This window comes from Sinocyclocheilus grahami, unplaced genomic scaffold (genome assembly GCF_001515645.1).
Source record: "Sinocyclocheilus grahami isolate Dianchi unplaced genomic scaffold, SAMN03320097.WGS_v1.1 scaffold266.1, whole genome shotgun sequence".
In the NCBI taxonomy this organism is placed as follows: Eukaryota; Metazoa; Chordata; class Actinopteri; order Cypriniformes; family Cyprinidae; genus Sinocyclocheilus; species Sinocyclocheilus grahami.
In genome coordinates, this window is record NW_015505445.1 from 788,032 (window position 1) to 811,595 (window position 23,564).

Below are 23,564 nucleotides of genomic sequence, written 5' to 3' on the forward strand. Positions count from 1 at the left end.
CTCAAAAAAAAAAAAAATATATATATATATATATATATATATATATATATATATATATATATATATATATATATTGTTGATTATCAATAATTTGCAGTTATCTATAAAAACTCTTAGTCGTTGTAGTGTTCAGAATTGCTGCTTAATCCATTGTAATGCTGTATCATATTTATGAAAGTGATTTCAGACAGAATGCTAATTTTGGAGAGTGATGTCGTGGCATTGTGGTCCCAAATAGTCTGGTCCGTAGTCTTGAGCTATGAGACTGTTGTTGGGATAGCTTATATTGTGACAGATAGTTTATGAACGATCATGTTACAGGGTTGATGTGTGGACGGATCTCAGTCCCTCTTCTCTCATTAAAACAACTAACTTTTCCATTCTGAGGCTGATTGTCATTGTTGTGTGTTTATAGCTAGCCATGTATTTGGCATGGCTAGAATTGAGCCATATGTAAACATCAATGCTGCTTTTGTATTTGGTTTAATACGTTTTGAAGCTATACTGGTGGTTTGTAGAAAGTAGATTTTTGAGAGGGAAAAACCTCTCAATAATTAAAAATATCAATATTTTGATAGTCAGAAGTAATGCGTTTCGAGTTTTAATACGTGCAACATTGTAAAATTGTTTCTACTTGTGCCATGTCATGCAGCATGTATGAACTGTGTCCTTGTGAGCAGTGTGTCTTCAGCTCTTTTGTCAGACATTGTTGTCAGCTCTGATTTAATTTCCTGTGGGCTTTGTGATCCCGACACTTGTGGCTTTAGGATGTCTGACACAATATCGCTGGGAGGCTATAGATGAAAACCAGTAGGGGCCTCTAAAAACACAGCCAAAAACATGCTTGTACATATATTTATGCAAATGTGAACACATTATCACAGATTTTGACAGTTATCAGCATAAATTATCCATTAATTGTTCCAGTGCGAGAGCTTTTTGTTGATTTGAAAAGCTCACACAAACTAAAAGATGTTAATTTATTACATTTGTGATGGAAGGAATCACTATTTCTTGGCATGAATGCATCTGTAGAGATTGTACGACCACATTGTTAGCACTTCCTCACCTACTAAGGGATGCATACCTCATGTTTGTATGGTGTATGAAGGATGCTTTCAGTAAACCTAATGAGTGGCCACTTCGTCTTCTCTTTTCACTATGTTTGCTGTTTCTCTGCATTAGCTGTTGATGACAGTGCAGTCGCTATTGAGAAAGACTCTGCTTTGATCGTACAGACTGTGTGAAAGCGGGACTAAAAGCTTTTTTTCCCCACTAAGGGTCGAGTGTATATATCTGTGTATTTCTGTGTGCACTACAACAGTAAATGGTCTCTGTTTGTTAACAACCCAACAGCCGATGTTGGGCTTCGAAGGAAGCATCTGCCTTTTTCAAATCACTCTGTTGGGGGAAAAAAACTGAATGAAACAAGAAAAGAGACAAAGACATTTTGGGCCCATCATATAAGCTCTTTATCCAACCCACTCCTCCATCCAACTGCATCTGTCATGCTGCTGTCAATTACTTTTGATTGGCAGGCTGTTAGTAAAGTGAACCATGCTGGTTTCTCTAAAGCCGCTCTAATTTTGCCAGTTACTCGAAGCTGGGTCATTGCATGTCTAAGAAAAGATTTGGCATCCATGAAATGGCATTCATCACACCTTGCGTGGTATTGGTATGTCATCTGAGAAGCTTTGAAAATGCTGTGTTTTCTGTGGGGATTGCAGATGATGCAGTTGTTTGAACCATTTTTGTCTGGGCTAATACATCCAAGAGAGACACCATTCATCTGTGCTGAATGAGACAATGTGACATTGCCAAAATTAAGCATGAGCAGTTGACTTTTACCAATAAAACAAGTTTTAAACAGAGTGATTTCAGAAGCGAAAAGCCATCCCTGCTGAAAACACCACCATGGCATGTGTTCTTTTGTTCCTAACACTTCATTCCTTATGTTTAAAATGTTTGTCAACTGTTGTGCAAAACTAATTTGTTAATTATTGTTCAGTTTTTACAACAACAATTACACAATGAAAAGCATATGTATTATGAATATTATGCATTATGAATATTATTATTTTGATTTTATATACTTTATTTACATATTAAATTAATACTTATGTATTATTAAAGATTATAATCAATGCTATTATTATTATTATTATTTATGATGCTGTAGTTACACAAATTTGTATTGCAGACTAAATTACAAACATTTTATTTTATTTTGAGAATTTCAGGATATTTCAAAAGTGCTTTTTTCATGCATGAAAATGTTTATAGACAATGTAAATATAAATTGTTCTTAATTCTAATGTATTTCTGTGGTTAAAAATTACTCTTTGTGAGTGTGATTTATAATTAAATGGTTTTTGCAGTTTCCAGGAAAATTATTTTTTTAAATCATGGCAAGTCATAGAAATTGTTCAGAAAGTGCAGCAACCACTAACAGACTGACATCATTCAATTGTATCATGTATATATTCTGTATGTTATTGTATTGTGGATTATTATAGAGTATATTATGTCTGTGTATTAGTAGATAGTATTATAAAATCAACAATTGTGATGGGAAAGCATATTGTTCATGTATAGCGCAGATTTAGATACCACAGATAGATAATGGAGTCTTTGTGATGTCCGATCGGTCCGGCTCACACAGACAGTAGGTGCCTGGAGAAGTATGCGGTAGAGGGGTTTGTTGTTTCGTGGTGTAATGTTCAGAGTGCTTTTGGCTGGTGTCGGGGTCACTCACAATTAATGCCTGTGAGTGGCGGCAGGATGTCGCAGGGCTTTAATGAATAGAATGAAAGACTCGTTTGAAGTGTGAAAGTGATCTGTTGGCTCATCCTTTCCCAGGCGCCCGCTTACCCGTGTGTCCAGCTGACCTCTCTAAGCATGTGCGTAAATACACTCGTGTTGTATGGAATTACATTATTGCAGTGGATTGATATTGGTCTTGGGGATTTAAAACTGAAAATGATGCATTATTGGGGAGAGCTGGAGGTCTGTCATTCATTGGATGGCACATACAGGGGATCAGGCTTCCGACCGGGCCGGTCCCCAGATAATACACACAGATTCTCTTCATTAGGGTGTCTGGCACTGCTTCTACCCCTTCTCTCTGTCTCTTGCTGTCCCTCGCTCTCTTTTAGAGCTCCCCAGAGGCTGACTGATACAGAGGGATGCCGCCTCCTCACATGAACACACTCACCTAGAGATTCATGGGCACACAGAAATGTTTTCACAGGTCCATGTGCTCCAGGACACAATACATATAACTATAATATAACTATAATACATGAAATTAGCGCATTTAATCATGCTATTCGAATTTTGATATCATAGGAGGAGTACCACCTCAATTCAATAGGTTAAGATCTTCATGTTTTTATCTACATGTGACTTTTCACAGCACATGTGGATATTTGTGATTAAATTGGCAGCCCAACTTGTGAATTAAAGTGCCATTTATTACTACTGAAAGTAATAGATTCAGTGAGAAGGTCAAGAACCACTCTGAACTTGATAATACGAATTCAAAACTGATTTGTGCGATCTACCAATTCATTCAAAATAATCAGTTCATCCGAGTCATTCATTTGTGGTTGCTGTATTTTATTGTCATTGTTTTTGGCCTTTGCATTATTTCATGTTTCAATATGGAGTGGTGCAATGAAGGAACTCATGCCAGAGTATTTTATGATGCTCTGTCTTTTTCGGAAGGAAATTAAACCTTTTATTCAGCATGGACACAATAAATTGATCAAAATTGACAGCAAAGACATAATGTTCTCATTTAAATTAAATGTTCTTTTGAACTTTCTAGACATCAAAAAATCCAGAAAAAACAATTATCACAGTTTCCACAAAAACATTAGGCCGGAAGGCATTGATCATAAGACTTTTTTAGGCACCAAATAAGAATATTAGTACTGTAGCTGTAGAATATTAGTACTTTTGATCAAGTAAAGGCAGTCTTGGTCAGCAAAATGTAAAAAACATTAAAAATCTTACCAACCCCAAACATTTGAATGGTAGTGATTTGTTTAATTTTTTTTTTAGTGCCAAACATTCATTGTGGAAGAGCAGCTTAGCTTCCACTGTGCTTTTGTGTCGCATTCTGGCAAAATTTGCCAAAATCCTGTGTTTAAAATCAGTGGTTTAGCTGGTCTATTGATTTCAATGTAGTAGCCCCATTTAACAAAACCGCTCACAGGAAAAGAGAATTAGTCCCTGTAAAGCTACAGGTCAAGAGAAGGTCATTTTCCCCTTTAGTTAAGATAATTAGAATGGAGAGAGGACACAGTGAGCATGCCTCACCATCCCTGAGTAAACTTGATCTCTCTCTAACTGTGCTGAACTCTGTGCTTCAAAGCACAAAATGTATGCACCATGTGGAGATTTAGTCTCCTTTGTCCCTGATGGGCCCATGTTGGCCGACTGGTGGAGACTGTGTTTGACAGCTCCGTGGCTCCGGTCTCACTAGAAGTGGCCTGTAATGGCCATGGCACCGGTCTCTATATATATATAATTGCATAATGCATGTAATATATATAATAAAATCTTTTTTTTTATGTACCTCAGTAACTAACTATCAACCACCAATCAGGTATTTTCAGAGAATGGCAAAAATTGGCATCAGACCTGAAAAATTCTGGTGCAGAAGATTTGCTGCTCATATTTGTAATATTTTTGTGCCGTTTAGTTGCGTCGCCTTTTCCAAACTGCTGCCACACTCACAATCATTCTTGCTATCTACCTCTTCCCCTAATTAGTCTTTACAGTGATAGGATGCAAAAACAAATGGTTTGCGCATTACTGTTGGGAAATCGACTGAGCGCAGTCTAGTTAGCTTAATCAGGGACAGGTCCTCCCCACAGCGCCTCCACAGCTGCTTCATGCTGTAGCAGGTGGCCGGCAGTCATTCGGGAGAGCTCGCTACCCTCCAGTCTGCAGACTGACGCTCTAACACTCTCATCCACTGCTAGTGATGGGTAGACAAAGCACAGAACATGACAAAGACATACACAAAGCGACATGATACAGATGGAATGAGACAAATGGACAGATGAAATACAGACATAACATGTCAATATTGACATGTCATTGACAGTGCTGTAGACACAATATTGATTTACCGTAGCAAAGTAAAGACAATTGTTTAAGCTGCTCATAGACCCAGTCGACTAAACATGATAAGGTACAGACAAAACATATTGAGCACAGAGAAGCATAGTGTCCAGACAAAGCAGAAGTTCCGTTTGAAAACCCAGTGACCTGCCTTGTCTACTGGCTGCATATGAAGCTGCCTTTTAAGACAGTATCTTAACTGAAATGTAACATCATGGATGAGTGATTTTTTTTAATCAATAATTTCTCATTTTGCAGCAAAAATATGCATGTCCAATTTACACCATATACTTAAGATTAAAGAGATAGTTCACTCAAAAAATTAAAATTCAGTCATCATTTACTCAACCTCGAGTTGTTCCAAACCTGTATTGGGGGGGGGGGATAATACTATGGAAGTCAATGTGGACTTGTAACTAATTAGTTTTCATTTTTAGGTGAACTATTCCTTTTAAATGTTTATACTTTTGTTAAATTATATGTATTTTCTCTATTGGAAAACTGTTTTCTCTTATGCACAAATTTTAGTGAAGATTATGCTTAAACCATGACAAACTTTTTGTCAACGGGGTAAGAATAATTAAGATAAACAAGATGCTGTATATTCCATCAAAACTGTTGTCTTACACAGTAACATGTAAATCTTGTTTTAAGGATGTAAACAAGGCAAAAACACTGATAAGATCATAAAGAGTGTACTAGAGTTTGCCGTTAGCACTAGTTGTTAAGCGAATGCAATATACTTATGAACATAATATATACTATTGTATATATTATATGTATACTTTCTTTTGGCTCCATTCACAATCTTTGATTTATTTATTTGTTTTGTGTTCCACTAAGCTTGTCCCAATGCATTCTGGGATTTCTTTTTTCTTTCTCTCTCTTTTTTCGTTTTTTAATGCAGTGACATGATACATAGATCACTGTTGTCCATGAGCGGCTCAGTGGAGAATATGAATAGATCAGCATTGTTTTGTCATTAGCCTCCATAAGTCTGGCGCAGATGTGATAGACAAACACAGGTGTGCCGGCGCGTTTTTATGGACAGCTTTATTTGCACAGATGCATCAGATTCTCCGCAATTAAAATGAAATAATACCAGATTAAGTGTCCCAACTGTCTTTGTTTTTCTTTGTTACGTCTGCCATTTGTTCTGTCTAATGATAGGGGTCAACTGTTTTTGCTGTCTGTTTCATAATTACATACAAGGAAATACTAAAAGCAAAGCATGCCAGTCTTTATCCATTCTAGCCAAAGCGATGACTTGATTATGAATCATTTATATTAATAGACCCAATTCTGAGAAGCTAAATCATTTATTAGCATTTCCATCAGAGACGTTTCTACTCCAGAGGCTTGTTATTCTTTAGGATGTGATAAGACACAATTGAACAGCATAAAATCGAGTGTATGCATGTTGGGGGGGTGAATGGTGACATGCTTCCCTGGTGTCCATGCTGAATCATGAATAAAACATGCTAACAGAGAAGTTTGAATTTGCTAGGCTAGAGCTGTTGGCTGATTTTGAATGCTGTTGATGGACCTATTATATCTCATTTATATTCAGAATGAACGCTCTTATAGTGGTTAAATACCGCTTGCTGTGCAGCTCACTTTAAAATATTGAGCTGTTGTGTCTTAAAGAACTGCTTTAAACATTCATGGGTGCTAAAGGCTTTTGTGCAAGTGTGTGAAGACAGCATTGTCAGCATTTCCAGCGGTAGCTGTCTTTGCTGTGATTTTACTCAGATTTTTATATAGTATGTCATCATTTGTCAAATATATGATTAGTAACTAATACTATGGAAGTCAATGTGGACTTGTAACTAATTAGTTTTCATTTCTAGGTGAACTATTCCTTTTAAATGTTTATACTTTTGTTAAATTATATGTATTTTCTCTATTGGAAAACTGTTTTCTCTTATGCACAAATTTTAGTGAAGATTATGCTTAAACCATGACAAACTTTTTGGCAACGGGGTAAGAATAATTAAGATAAACAAGATGCTGTATATTCCATCAAAACTGTTGTCTTACACAGTAACATGTAAATCTTGTTTTAAGGATGTAAACAAGGCAAAAACACTGATAAGATCATAAAGAGTGTACTAGAGTTTGCCGTTAGCACTAGTTGTTAAGCGAATGCAATATACTTATGAACATAATATATACTATTGTATATATTATATGTATACTTTCTTTTGGCTCCATTCACAATCTTTGATTTATTTATTTGTTTTGTGTTCCACTAAGCTTGTCCCAATGCATTCTGGGATTTCTTTTTTCTTTCTCTCTCTTTTTTCTTTTTTTAATGCAGTGACATGATACATAGATCACTGTTGTCCATGAGCGGCTCAGTGGAGAATATGAATAGATCAGCATTGTTTTGTCATTAGCCTCCATAAGTCTGGCGCAGATGTGATAGACAAACACAGGTGTGCCGGCGCGTTTTTATGGACAGCTTTATTTGCACAGATGCATCAGATTCTCCGCAATTAAAATGAAATAATACCAGATTAAGTGTCCCAACTGTCTTTGTTTTTCTTTGTTACGTCTGCCATTTGTTCTGTCTAATGATAGGGGTCAACTGTTTTTGCTGTCTGTTTCATAATTACATACAAGGAAATACTAAAAGCAAAGCATGCCAGTCTTTATCCATTCTAGCCAAAGCGATGACTTGATTATGAATCATTTATATTAATAGACCCAATTCTGAGAAGCTAAATCATTTATTAGCATTTCCATCAGAGACGTTTCTACTCCAGAGGCTTGTTATTCTTTAGGATGTGATAAGACACAATTGAACAGCATAAAATCGAGTGTATGCATGTTGGGGGGGTGAATGGTGACATGCTTCCCTGGTGTCCATGCTGAATCATGAATAAAACATGCTAACAGAGAAGTTTGAATTTGCTAGGCTAGAGCTGTTGGCTGATTTTGAATGCTGTTGATGGACCTATTATATCTCATTTATATTCAGAATGAACGCTCTTATATGGTTAAATACCGCTTGCTGTGCAGCTCACTTTAAAATATTGAGCTGTTGTGTCTTAAAGAACTGCTTTAAACATTCATGGGTGCTAAAGGCTTTTGTGCAAGTGTGTGAAGACAGCATTGTCAGCATTTCCAGCGGTAGCTGTCTTTGCTGTGATTTTACTCAGATTTTTATATAGTATGTCATCATTTGTCAAATATATGATTAGTAACTAATAGGCCTGGAACATGTGACTGGAAAAATTAGTGTGTTTGAGGTCAAATATTTGCATACATCTCATTTGCCTGCATTATATAAAAAATTTTTATGTATTTAATTAATTTTAACCATCCATTTTATTCCTTATTCCTATAGGGTCGTGGTGATGCTTTAGGGAGGGAAAACAGTGGATGGATGGCCAGTCCATCACAGGGTTTATTTTATTTTATTTTATTTTATTTTATTTTATTTTATTTTATTTTATTTTATTTTATTTTATTTTATTTTATTTTATTTTATTTCTATATTTATTTTATTTAATTTTATATTTAATTTAATTTTATCTTATATTTATTGTATTTTATAGTTATTGTATTTTATATTTAGTTAGTTAGTTCGTTAGTTAGTTAGTTACTTTTTATTTGTTACCATTGTTCTATACCACTACAACTTACCGTAAAAAAGGGATACAAGGTGTAACAGTTTCATTTTATGCAAATAGAATAAAATTACTTCAAGCCTTAGTTGTACCCTCCATAGACACTGAGTGGGACAAATTTTTATATTTTAATTTATTATAAAATTTTCCTCACCAATAACATATTGGGTTACATGTTTCTTACATAAACAGAGATTTAACTCTGTTTAATCTTGGACAAGCGCAAATTTAAGAATGAATGTAAACTAAGCAACTGTGAAAGTGTTTTTTAGAGGCAATAGCTAATTTTTAACAGGTGTACTCTTTAACAATAGGCCTAATTCACTTGAAAGATGATGAGTCCCTGCAGGTGCCACAGAGAGCCTGGCTGATGGATCTGAAGTTCTCACTACTTTTTATTCTCACTTACTTTGTATGCTGAAACAAACCACTTTTATACTTTTTACTGTATTTTTCCTTATGAATTCATTTCATGTTTACCAGACCATGTTAGGACCAGGCCCAGATGGAATCTACAGACTTTTCACAGTTTTGCCCTGTTTTTGGTAGGAAAATGTGCATACTTCTGCAAGCATATTAAAGTTTGAATACCCAAAATATGGCTTGTTCAAATTCTGTGTAACTCTACAGAGTTCTATGAGCGCTGTACTTGTGTGGGCCTGGTTATAACCTCAAAAGCTGCTAGTAAGATAAAGAAATGCATGTTTTTATGTGGTAGAGTGTGGGAAACTACTTTCCTCAAATGGAAAGTGAGGGACAACTCATTATAGGAGGAAAGCAAGGACAGAGGAAGCTTGAAGGAAGTGATTTAGCCTCCCACTATTGATCCACTGTGGATAACAGAAGGTCTCATGCTTAAACAGGATTAAGAGCAAGTAAACAGCGGCGTCTTTTAGCAGGCGTCCATGCTTATCTGAGGCATTAGTTTCCCTCTGTTTGCTGCTTAATCCACACTGAGACGGCATGCCGTAGTGTATAAAGGTTGCTGTGTTTCAAGTCAGAGCTGTAAGGAGGGTTCCTGATTCTGAATGAAATAACACATACATACAAATCGAAAGACCATATCCATTCCTGCCAAATTGCAGCCCTTTTTTTCTTCAGGACTGTTATGTATGGAAGAAAAAGAGGAATTGAGTCTCTAGACGGGACTCACACATAGTGAGAATGTTCTGGGAATAAAGCCTTAAGCTTAAACTTCATCTGTCAAGTTTGAAAGATGCTTGTTTTTTATGTTGTTGTTCTTAAACTCGTAGTTCTTGCAAGTGATCTGTAGTGGTCAAGATAGCGTGCTAACTTGTGATTGAGGTGAGTATCACATTAAGTACATTAAAAATAAATGGGGCAGTCTTGTTAAAGTTCATAAACCAAGACCCAGATCTAGATTAAGAGCAAGACCGTGTGTTTATGTTTCCACAGAAATTTTAAGCAGCACTGTCTTCAACATTGATAATTATAAGTAATGTTTCTTGAGCACCAAATCAGCATATTCGAATGATTTCTGAAGGATTTTATGATACTGAAGACTGGATGACTGCTGAAAATTCAGCTTTGCCATCATAAGAATAAATTACATTTTAAAATATATTAAAGGGATAGTTCACCCAAAAATGAAAATGCTGACATTAATTACTCACCCTCATGACGTTCTAAACCCGTAAGTTCCGATCTTCGGAACACATATTAAGATATTTTTGATGAATTCTGAGAGCTTTCTGACCCTCCTATAGACAGCAATGTAATTACCACGATCAAGGTCCAGAAAGGTAACAAGGAGATCGGTAAAATAATCCACATGGCATCAGGGGTTCAACCGTAATTTTACGAAGCTACGATAATACTTTTTGTGTGCAAAAGAAAACAAAAATAACGACTTTATTCAACAATTCGTCTCCTCCGCGTCACCGTGGTGCCATTTTGGAGAGTATCCACTGAACGCAAACAGCGTATGCTATTCTGTGTCACATGCGTCACGCGGATTAGTTTTCTACGTTGTTTACGCTTTGATTTGAACGAAAACAACGAATCCGTGTGACCCAGCTGACACAGAATAGCATATGCTGTTTACGTTCAGTGGATATTCTCCAAAATATAGGAGACGAATTCTTGAATAAAGTCGTTATTTTTGTTTGCTTTGCGTACAAAAAGTATTCTCGTAATTAATGACAGAATTTTCATTTTTGGGTGAACTAACCCTTTAAAACAATTATTACTCTATATCATTAAAATAATTATTACTGATAATTCTCTCATGGAGTGGATTCCTATTGAAGTGACTGGATTTTGATATTTCATATTGTGTGTTTATCAATATTTTTTCTGTACATTGACTCAGTCAATAGATGTCTAATGGAAGAACGTGTCAGCTGTGAATGGCCGTTCCAGTGGCTCTGTGTTAAACATATGGTGAAGAGGCTCAGTTTGCACAGAACTGTGTGTACTCCTCAGTGAGATGTGTCAGAGGTGAGCTGTGTGAATGGGGGTCCCGCTTCCCTCCCTCCTCCTTGCTTGAGAGGCAGTGAGGCAGAACGTTTCCTGGGTTGAGGCTTTGTCTCGGGGTCATGGGCTACGAGGAGGAGAGGGATTCCTATGCACTTAAGTCCTACTGAGAACCAGACAGACACACCAGAAAGGGATGATTGTGTTATTGACCTAGCTGACCGAAAGAGAGAGGAAATGAAAATCTTTGCAGAATTGAATACAAGGAGTTAGATAGAGAGAGTTAAAAGATACAAATAAAGAAAATAAAAGAAAAACTGTCATGTTAAGTGAAGTCAGTTTTAGAAAACGTACAAAATATACCTTGGTATTTCATGGTCTTTGGATAAATATTATTGGACTTCCGTGATTTTATAAGCAGTACCTTCAGAGTACCGCGGTAATACCATGGTTTTGGACACTTGCCATGGTAATGCAGTGATTGTCTGAAGGACATTTGAGTACCATACCAATTTTTATTCAGTTATACCGGTATATTAAATACAGATTTATTTATTTAATAGATGTAAATGTTAATACCATGTCACTGTCACATTATGGTTTTGTAAGTGTGTGTTTTTGTACATGAAGATGGAAACACCGTATATTATTCAAGTACCATGCTAATACCATGTTTTAGGACAAGCTCTATGATAGTTTCATGGTATTCCCTTATAAAAGCATTTACTTTTCCCTTTAATTTACAAAAATACTACTGGGCCAGGTACTAGCATATTGTTTTGGACATGTGCAATGATATCCGATGTATACTGTGGTACTTTGAAATATACCGTGGTACTAATATTAATTCACCATGGTAGTTAATTTTGAATAACGATTTGGCAAACTCTCTAAAAGGCTTCCTCAGTGTTCATTTATTAAAGATGGTGAATCTTTGTTTCGGTTTGAAAGTTGCAGAATTTGGATTCATATCGAATGTTCCAGTTATCCCTCAGGCTGGGATTAGTTTTAATTCTCTTGGTTATTAGTTAACATATTCTCTCTCACAGCTGAAGTGCTCCGATCCTGCCTGTTTGGAAATCCGAGAATGGGATCCAGCAGCTTGTGAATTAGACTCTATAGATATAGTGATTTATTTTTTTTATGAAGAAAATATAGAATTATATAGGATTTCAGTGAATACATTTCTAAAAGCTGTGTGAGAGGTTTGATTCTGTGATAAAGGTGTGGAAATGTTTGATAAAAATATGGCATATAACTCGAGAAAACCATCAGTGCTGCTCAGAAAATGAATCGCTAAACTATTATTTTCAGCATTTGTATGTAAATATATGTGTACACGCATTTGGATATTTGTGTGCACTAATAAGGTGTTTGTGTATTCTCAAGTGTTGCATCACCCAGCTTCTTGTGTTTTTTCTATGAATTTCATCACACCCTTACTACAGTAAGCCTGTGTGTGTGTGTGTGTGTGTGTGTGTGTGTTTGTGCGTGTGTGTGTGTGTTTGTGTGTATGTGTATGGTTTGCATAAGTCGATGTGAATGCCTCAAGCATGGATCCTATCAAAGCTGTCTTTCGTCTGGAAATAACAAATTAACAAATGGGGAATGCTGTGTTTGTTGAGATGAGCACATGGGGAAAAACTCTACAAGCTCTAAGATAAGAGAGACGGTTCACCCAAGGTCAAACACCCTGTTAGCAGTCACGCTAACCAGAACCTTTGTATTGAATTTTTTTTTTTACAAATAATTTATGCAATACACCAACAATAAAAATTATTTGGACATCGTTTGACAATGATTGTGCTTTTGGGACATGTGTTCGTTTAATTTAAGCAAATGATTTGTTTTAATTTATATGTTATATACAGTGCATTTATTTATTTATTATTGTGTCACCCTGTTCTCTATAGATCTGCATCAGTGATGATAAAAAATATGGTAATGGTATATATCAAAGCATCACTGTGTTACATCCATATTACTTTTTTGTAAGAGTAGCAACAATTGCAGTTCTAAGTGCTGTACAAATCCGTTTTAAAATGTTCCTTTATGCGTTCAGCTCGGACCCCACCTGGCCTTGGTTCTCTGCACTAAAAGATTGCTTTGAACCTCTTCTTCCTCATTTCTTTTAGCCCTCATCAGCAGAGTGCTGCTCTTGATTGGTGGCTTCGGCCCTGAAGCTCTCATTCATTTCCTCATATACAGCGCCCACATCATCTTCCAGGGAGGCCCTCGTCTTCAAATTACTTAGCTAGATACATTTCCCCCAGTTCGGTTTGTTTAATGTCCCTGATTAATTAGCAATAGAGCGCTTTCTAATTTATGTTGTTGTTTTGCTGAGTCTAGCTTTGACCCCCGAAAGCAGCGAGAGGCACTACAGATGTTTTGTTCTGTTGTAATGGTTGTTTTGTAATGCTTTGCTCCCTTGGTTTTCAATTTCAATGGATTTGTTATCTCGGTACAGCTTTACTGTTTACAGTGGAGTAGTTTTTGTCTGCTCAGTTATATGCACAATTGCACACACAATAATTGCTAATACCATTTTTAATGTTAATGTTGTTATGTTTGTCTGTTTCAACAGGTCAATGGAAAGGACTTGTCAAAGGCGACGCATGACCAGGCAGTGGAGGCCTTCCGTATGGCTAAAGAGCCCATTATGGTCCAGGTGCTACGCCGGGCTCCCAGGCCCAAACCTACAGGCCCAAGTGGGGAAGCGCAGGTAGTGGAAATCAGCACCCAGACGGACATCACCTTCCAGCATATCATGGCCCTCAGCAAGCTGCCTACGTCCTCCCCGACTGTGAATGTGCTTGAGCAGTACCTGCTGCCAGAGGGGTGAGTGATGGCTCCCTGGACCAATCACAATGCATATCACAGATTTCAGTTATGATTGACACATAACTAGTGAAGATGGTGCTGGCCGAGAGAGTGTTAAATACATATTGAAGATCTAGCAGTTACATGGCATTGCACATAATTCAAAAGTTTCTCTACCAGCCCAACAAAACATTAATATACTTGTCAGACTAACAAAGTTTTGGCCCAGGGCACAAGATGAAATTAAGTTGCTTTCATTTATTTGGATTTACATTTTCCCCTCACACAATATCATATCTCACTGCATGTGTCCTCGGGGGTTTGTCTCTCACACGTTACTGACAGGAACTTTGTAACCAAGAGAGAAGAATTTAATTTATTTCCTTACACACTAAAATTAAGCTTTTTTTAATATGTAATTTCTGCAGATGCTTGTTTATACCTTAAAGGCACAATATGTAAGATTTTTTTATTAAAATATCCAAAAACCACTAGAACAGTGTTATATATTTTGCTGACTTGTGTACTTACATTATCCCAAATGTTTCGAAGAATGTTTAAATCCAGAGAAATAAGCAATTTTAACTAGTGACACAGACAGTGTACATAGTGTCATTGTGTCGCCTGCCAATGACGTCATAACCGCTCGATTTCCGGTTTTGTTTTGTAGAAAACATGGAAACACCAAAGACGCTTTAATATGTTGTGCGTTTTATTAGACCAGTGACGACCACACAGAGTAGCATTATAACAGAACTTTCAAATGTATCTAGTATGATAAAACAGCGCCCACATACTCACGACCGGAAGGAGCGGAAGCGGTCGACTGTGGCATAATAAAAGCTCCGCTGCTTTCGAGCCGTGTGTCACGCTCGTTCAGCAGCCTCGTTTCGCTTCGACGGCTTTCAGCCTCACCCTGCTTCATTCTACTATGTTAATAAATCATTAGCTCATCCATAAACATGATTTCTGCCTGAGTCCCGTCAGATTGCATTGGCTGTGGGGATGAAGACGACAACTCCCATGATTCCACACTCAGTCACGGCGTCATCAAACTACGCCTCAAACTATTTGTTTATTTGGTCTGAAATTGCTATTTTATTAATATGTATTATATTTATTATATTTAAATTTTTATCTGCAGATTTTCAATTTTATTAATAATATGATTTATTGAATATTGCTGTCATTTATCATATAGTTATTCTGTCATAAACAAGAAACGCACATATTCCAGCAGTTATAAGAGTAAAATCCCTCATAAAGCATGTAAGATGCGATGAAATGGGCAGTTCAGCCAAACTGGTAACATTCATAGAACATATTTATTAATCAGACCTCTGATCTACAGTGTTCATTTGTTAAGCATAGTCCCTCTTTAATATTGTTCTTTATGGTAAGATATGGTTTTGTTTTATGTTTTCTAGACACTCTCCTGCTCATGAATACTTCGACCCCAGTGATTTCCTGGAGGGCATGCAGCATGAGATAGAAAGAGAAGAGCTGGAATATGAGGTAATGCCACACAGAATCTCTTTATTCTATCTTCCGTCATCCCTGAAACGTGAATTAAGACATGCTGACGCCAGGCCTGATGCAAGCGGTCTCCACTGATGTTTCGGTGAATTGACCAACCCCACCATCCATAACCTGACACAGGCACTAAAGTGATCAGCTGTACTGACATCAAGTAGCCTTTTTAGCCCTGGTCCCTTGAACAGATGCTATACGGGGATATCATTATTTAATTTTGTCATTGACTTATAAATCGGTGAAGAGATAATGATGGATCTGAGTGTACAATAAGCGTAGACGGATTGCGCTGTAATGATAGTGGTGGGCAGTGAGTCATGAGGGGTCATGAACGAGTCCATAAAGAGATGAAGTTCAGAGACTTATAGCAGCAGATGCTCTGCACGCAGCACTCTTGACGACCTCTCATTGGCCCCCCGAGGGAGGGAGTGAGGGCCCTGCAGACAGAGATCAATGACCAGGATGGGGCCCAACAACTCCACCACCCTCCTGCCTTGTTTACCTTGATTAATACTCTCTTTTGCACTTCAAGGACAAAGGAAAGGGAGTGTTAGATGCTGTGAGGTAGAAATGCACTTAATATGCACTGTTTTCTTACTGTAGCGCAACGTTGGCAGGCATTTTGCAATTATATTATGTAATGAGCTAACCAGCTTATCAAATACTTCCTCAATGTGGTCATGAGCAAATCCATGCTCAGAGAAAGGATCAAGGTCTGAGACATTTATTATGGACAATTACTGCTTAGGTCAATCTCATGAAAACTATCAAGCATGTTATAGTTTGCCCCAAAATCAAAGGAAATTATAAGCAATTATATTTTTTTATTATATTTAAAAACAGTTTAGATTTATGTTTAGGGCCATTAAGTTGTTTTACATTGGGACATTTTTATTTTAATTTAAGCACATTTCCATCACCAATTCTCATTACCACAATACAAAACAAATATTCTCAATTCTCAAATGACAATAATATATTATTTAATCATGTAGTAATGGTTGTACTGCCTTGAATTTATGCTTATTTAAATAAAAAAATGTATCACAAAAATATTATCCAGCACAACTGTCTTCAACTATAACAATAATAAAAATGTTACTTAAGCACCAAATCAGCATAAAAGATTGATTTCTGAAGTTTAACTGTAGACTGAAGGCTGCTGAAAATTCTAATTTGCCATCACAGGAATAAATTATATTTTAAAACTGTTAACAGGTTAAAATAGAAAAAAGTTGTTTTTAATTATTACACAATATTATTATTATTATTATTATTCACATTATTACTTTTTAAACAGACCCTACCATTTTGAATGGTATGTAATATTTGTATGTAATATTTCCTTACCTGAACATGTATTCATGAGGTTCGCCTATTTACATAGACTAAGATTGATGGCAGAGCATTTGTTGGTTGGTTTAGATTACAGCGGGTTTTTGCAGTGAGCTGTTTGATTGCTCAATAACAGCTTCGTTATTATTATTATTCACATTATTACTTTTTAAACAGACCCTACCATTTTGAATGGTATGTAATATTTGTATGTAATATTTCCTTACCTGAACATGTATTCATGAGGTTTTTACATAGACTAAGATTGATGGCAGAGCATTTGTTGGTTGGTTTAGATTACAGCGGGTTTTTGCAGTGAGCTGTTTGATTGCTCAATAACAGCTTCATTCATGGTCTGCTGTGATACCAGCCCTGTGAGAGCTGTGATCTCCATATGTATCTTGTAGATTACAGGTGTTGACAAAAGATGGAAGGAGACTCGGCTCATGTACATGTTTATGGCAGCATGTAGCTCTGTCACAGCACACTTTAAACTGGGCAAATTATTCAAACATGTAGATCAAGGCAACAGATTGTGTACATTGTTATGATTAAGCTGCTGTGTTTACACAGTTTGGCAAGTCGAACTACAAATGACTTATAGTCAGTGCTGTGCATTAAAATATCACACTCTTCTTTCAGGAAGTGGATTTATACAGAACTAATATCCAGGATAAACTGGGGTTAACTGTGTGCTACAGGACCGATGATGAAGATGAGACTGGGATCTATGTCAGTGAGGTGAGTTGTATCACAAAATAGCCATTTTTGTGCATGATAATGTCCTTTGTACGCTCTATAAAACATTTGTGGTTTCAATTATAAATTACAATTTAGATTAATTTAATTTATTGGGCTTGTATTGTTGGTCAACAATTTTCCTCATTGTACAGATTGATCCGAACAGTATTGCTGCAAAAGATGGACGAATTCGAGAGGGAGATCGAATCATCCAGGTTTGCTGCATGTCATTGATGCCATTTGTCTTATTCCATCACATTTAGGCATCTAAACATCTAAACAAATCTCTATTCCACAATTCAGATCAATGGCTTTGAGATCCAGAACCGTGAGGAAGCAGTGGCTCTTTTAACCAGTGAAGAACACCCAAATGTATGCCTGCTATTGGCTCGACCAGAGATACAAGTGAGAGACCCAAGCCACAAACACAGCATTCATGCTGTTCACCAACTTTGAAGGATAGCTGATAGCTTTTCTCCTTTTCTCTCTGGTTATTTTAGCTGGATGAGGGCTGGATGGATGATGACAGAAACGACTACCTGGATGACCTCCACATGGATATGTTAGAGCAACAACACCATCAGGCCATGCAGTTCACAGCAAGCATGCTCCAGCAGGTACAGCAAATTCATCAGAAAGTCACTCGTGGAGTCGTCAGGAGGCATATCAGTCAATCATAGCTCAGCCTGTCATGGCTTGACATCCTACACATCAATCATAATTTCCGAATCCGTCACTGAGCAGGAGGTAAAGCAGTCAAGCCAGGATTTTAGTTTAAAAGAAAGCATGGCAAGTTAGGTCCCATTTGCACCTGGTATTAACATCTGTTTCATGTGATCCGATCTGAAGTGGACTGTGCAATGTACGCATGTTAACAGGGTCCAATGCTTCTTGACAGCTGATTGAACCAATTTGGAGGTGGTCAGATCTCAAATGGCTGCTCTGAAATTGTATTGAATAATTGCTTGCTTTTATAATAGGTATTCATTATGCCAAAGCTAGAAACTTTTAATCTAGTATTAGGCTTTCAAAAACATCCTCCAATAAACTTTGGAAAAGCCTGTACATATATCCGACCCCACACCCTTACACCAATACACCTATACACATGTGAAATTGTGAGCTTGTGAGTGGCCTACCTCTTAATCTAGTTGTCATATAAACCTGGCATTGTATATTAAGGATATTGTTAACTCCTTTTTGTGATGTTCCCTGACTTGTTTTGTGCTAGAAGAAGCTTGAGGAGGATGGAGGTACAACAGACACTGCCACGCTGCTCTCCCACCATCATGAGAAGGACAGTGGAGTGGGCCGCACAGATGACAGCACTCGTAACGATGAGAGTTCTGAGCAGGAGAATCTTGCAGACGACCAGACCAGTGCCTCCACAACGCTGGGCAGCCGGGGCAGGCTCACCTACAGTCAGGACACCTTAGGCAGTGGCGACCTCCCCTTCAGCAGTGAGTCCTTCATTTCTGCAGACTATGCGGACGCAGACTTCTTGGGTGACTTTCCTGCTGACGAATGCGAGCGGTTTCGTGAGCTTTTGGAGCTCAAGTGCCAGATGCGGAGCGTGGGCAGCAGCGGTACCCCAGAGCAGAGCTTGTTCTGGCCCAGTGGTGGTGTAGGTGGCGGACAGGGCAGCGTTGGTGAGGAGGGTGTCGACAAAGAGCTGGAGCTTCTGAATGAGGAGCTCCGCAGCATTGAGCTTGAGTGCCTGAGCATAGTCCAAGCGCATCGCATGCAGCAGTTGCGTGAGCAGTGCCGTGAACAGTCCTGGATGCTCCACAACAGCGGCTTCCGCAACTACAACACAAGTGTGGATGCAAGACGCCATGAGCTAGCGGACATCAGCGAACTCCCAGAGAAGTCCGACAAGGACAGCTCCAGCGCATATAACACGGGTGAAAGTTGCCGTAGCACGCCGCTCACGCTAGAGCTCTCCCCGGACAACTCCTTGCGGCGTGGAAATGAAAATCAAGCGGAGGCAGGGGCGTGTAGTGGCACCTCGGGTGCCAGCAGAATTCTCAAACCTCTGCTGTCTCCCGTCCAAGAAGCTTGCAGCCCTAACAGAGGTTGTCCGACCTTGTCAAAAGAGTCTGAGGCTGGAACCCAGCCTGAAATCCGAGAACGCAAAGCTGGTCGCCATGCCCAGCCCCAGTCACCCTACAAACACGCCCACATCCCGGCCCATGCCCAGCACTACCAAAGCTACATGCAACTGATCCAGCAAAAGTCAGTCGAGTACGCCCAAAGCCAAATGAGCTTAGTCAGCATGTGCCGGGACCCCGTTGCTTCTGCTGACTTGGGACCCAAGATGGAATGGAAAGTGAAGATCCGCAGCGATGGTACGCGTTACATTACCAAGCGGCCTGTCCGGGACAAGCTCCTGAAAGAGCGAGCCCTACGGATCCGAGAGGAGCGCAGCGGGATGACTACAGACGATGATGCCATCAGCGAGATGAAGATGGGACGCTACTGGAGCAAAGAGGAGCGCAAGCAACACGCCGTACGTGCCAAAGAGCAGCGTCAGCGCAGGGAATTTATGAAGCAGAGCCGTATGGACTGTCTGAAGGAGCAAGTGGGCAGCATTGAAGACAAGAAGGAGCTCAATATTATTGAACTGAGTCACAAAAAGATGATGAAGAAGCGGAACAAGAAAATCTTTGACAATTGGATGACTATCCAGGAACTGTTGACCCATGGTACAAAGTCCCCCGATGGGACACGAGTGTACAACTCCCTACTGTCAGTGACCACGGTGTAGGCTCTGTAATGTTCTGTATATAGGACACTACCGATTGGGGTAGACAATCCTGCCTCGTTCAATGCGGCAACATTTGTAAATAAGAAATATGAATGCCTTGTCTGAAGGAATTTTGCCAATTGCCAAGAGAAGCTACAATGAGTCCCTCAAAGATTGAGTAGAATGGATTTATACAAGTGATGAGAACATGTTTTCTTATTTGCTCTGTTCATTTCTATACTGCGCTTGTGGTTTTGAATATTCTATTAAGTAACTGATTCATGACTATTCGGCCTTTTTAAAAGGTTTTGGAAAACAATACAAAGACCATAAAGCATCACAACCATCAGCATTTTTATTTTATTTCAAGTAACTAACAGTCAGCAGTATTGTTCTTTTTATGCATACATATTGCTTATTAAAGTAACAGATATTTAGCTTAATGGTCATCACACAGATGCTATTATATACTTTTCAGACAGGGTAAAATAACTTTGCTTTACAAATTTTAAAGAAAAGGTGCTGTTTTTCCTAAAGTTCATGTTTCACACTGCTACTGTTATGTTAGACATGCATCAAAGCGCAGCCATTTATTGAAATCTAAATCTCTTTGTATTGTTGTTGATATTAATGTCTGTTTTAGACAAAAGCCTTTTGTATAGGTCTCCATTGTATTACTGCAAGATAATACAGTTTAACAAATCATTAGTTAGAAATGCAATTTGATGTCTTGTAAAATGAGAGAAATAATAAATTATTGTTTTATATTTGATGAGCTTTCAAAATATTTTGGTGAGCTTTTTTATGTTCAGTATATTTTTACTAAAAAGAAGTTTCAGTTTGCAACCGCAGTAGGTAGGGAATTTCTTCAAACCAATTTAAAAGCATAAAGGGTTCTGCGGATATGTGTTTATGTATCTGTTCGTGTCTAAGTCTGTTAGTGGGTTGTGTGTGGTGTCCACACTTCAGTGACCACTCGACCTCAGGGCCACTGACCCAGCCAGGCCCCTGTTTCTTCTTATCTGTCCCCAGCTGTGTGTAGCTCTGAAACATAGAGCTCAGGTCAGTGAACAGACCTCCATCTCATTACAATCACACTGAAAAGTCTGCAATGCCACAGCTGCAATGAGCAGCGCAGCCAGTTGCATGCAGAAAAGACTTCTGTTCCCAGCACAGTATTATTCTGGCAAACTGAACATTTTTGCATTTAATAACCAAATATCAAATCAAGTGCAAACAAATGATGCTAGAACTTTTCTCAAATTTTTGCAGTTTGTTTTAACCAACTGGTGTTTTTTAGTGGATGAATCACAGGTTTCTTAGCAGAGTTGCAGTTCATTATATGAACAAGGTTTTGATACAACCAGAAATTGTCCAAATAGTCTTTTAGTTACCTCTCCATTTATGTAGCAAATCTATTTCTCTGAAATATTTAACTTGAAGGTTACTTCCATGCTTTCTTTACTATCTAAAAACTTTGTCAGTACGAATGCAATCATTTCCCAAATACTTATTTCACACCTTGTTGACACCTCAAAAAAGAAACATCCACAGTTAGGGGGTATAAAGTACCAAAGCCACTTATTTGACTCTTTCTATATAAAACTTTTGGTTAAAAAAAGCAATACCATTGTGTAGCATTGTACAAACATTAAGGGGATAATTATGTTAATAAGGGAGGAGAGGGAACATGTCCTCCTGTCACCCTCCTCCTCTCTGTCTGCTTTTATGTAATTGATTGCTTTTCTGCTTGCCTAAAGGAGGACTGTTTGCGTGATTTATGTCCACAGAGATCTCTTCACACACTCTTTTAATAGGAGATAACAGAGTTCCATGCAAAGGCAAACAAAAAGAAGCAACAGCAATCAATTCTGAGTTGTTCCCTTTCTGGGCCAGGAAGAGAGGAGAAGTGGAGATTGCTTTGATCACACTCTCTGGTTTATTTTTATATTGGTAATGAATGAAGGTGGGCAGCGTGTGATACGGCCGGCCGTATGATCCAGTGTTAGTTTTGGAGCTCCCCTCATTTGTCTAAATGCCAAAATGTATGAGTTTTACGCTCTTCAGATCATGTATTGCAAGCGCAAGAGATAAGTGTTCTGATTGGCTGTTTTATGTGAAATGTGAAAACGTACTGATTGTTAATTAACTTAAGCCTACTCATTTTTTTATTTGCTATAGGCAACTGCACTTTGTTTCTTGTAGTGTGTTGTTAATTATGTGATATTTGCAAGCTTAAAATACTTAGTGTGCAAATACCATAAATTGTATTGAACAACATCATTTATAACACTGCATTGATTCCTGCAGGAGCAGTCAGCTTGATTACTAAAGATCAGATTACATTCATGTGCTGTGTATGATTGCAATCTCTTCCTTCAGCCATTTGCATGATGACCTGTCATTAAGTCGCGTATGTTGCATTTTAGTGTTGCAAACAGCATAAACTGAATTCAATCTCCCAACAAGCTGCTATAAATACAGTCTGGTTCAGGTTTGATTTGAAATTTTACTATGATAATATGGGAAACCAGGTTGCCTTCATCCTAAATATTAATTTCATCAAAACAGCACAACGGGGTTGTTCTTACCATTTACTTTAAGATGTATATGTATGTCAGAATACCAGTGCAGAGACTGTAAAATTGGGGTAATATGATCATATTTTCTTGACCTGGTAAAGAAATACCAGAATATAAAACATGCATGCTTGTAAATACAAGCTGCAATACTGACTGTATACATTTCTCATATTACGCCGGTGAAATGGCATCAGACAGAACAATGACTGATAGCAGGAAAGTAGACTCCCATCTGATCATCCACCATAAAAAACTCCCACAGACCCTCCAACATAAAGACGTCAGAGAGAACGTGAAGAATGCCCCCAGTTCAATTAAAACTCCTCTGTCAGGCTGTCCGTTTCCCAGACCCATTAATAGTGAATAGTGACATCTCATTATTTTTAAGATGGTGTAGTTTATAAAAAAGCTGACTGTCAATGCACTGAAACACTTCAATCAGTTGAGAAGTGGGACAGAGTTTATGTGTGCTGAACTACATAACATATAGGACTGCAGTGCATAGGCATGTAAGACTCCCAATTTCACAGTCTCAATTCAGAGGAACGTAGAATAATACCAGATCACACAGTCAGTTTTCTCTTTGGAGTATTTTTGATGTGA

The 23,564-nt window shown here is 38.0% G+C and overlaps 1 protein-coding gene across 3 annotated transcripts in view; it reads left to right on the plus strand.

Moving 5' to 3' along the window:
• LOC107599412 (E3 ubiquitin-protein ligase PDZRN3-like) overlaps positions 1-21,044 on the plus strand; it is a 55,369-nt gene extending 34,325 nt beyond the window's left edge. For 2 of the 3 annotated variants that reach the window (XM_016290994.1, XM_016290992.1), the window contains exons 2-8: positions 13,789-14,042; positions 15,452-15,539; positions 17,535-17,633; positions 17,786-17,848; positions 17,937-18,038; positions 18,134-18,250; positions 18,865-21,044. In XM_016290994.1, the coding sequence (XP_016146480.1) occupies positions 13,846-14,042; positions 15,452-15,539; positions 17,535-17,633; positions 17,786-17,848; positions 17,937-18,038; positions 18,134-18,250; positions 18,865-20,400 (2,202 nt within the window). In that variant the 5' untranslated portion in view covers positions 13,789-13,845 and the 3' untranslated portion in view covers positions 20,401-21,044. The remainder of the gene's footprint in view (positions 1-13,788; positions 14,043-15,451; positions 15,540-17,534; positions 17,634-17,785; positions 17,849-17,936; positions 18,039-18,133; positions 18,251-18,864) is intronic. The other variant, XM_016290993.1, reaches the window with a different exon arrangement.
• The last annotated feature ends 2,520 nt before the right edge of the window (positions 21,045-23,564 follow it).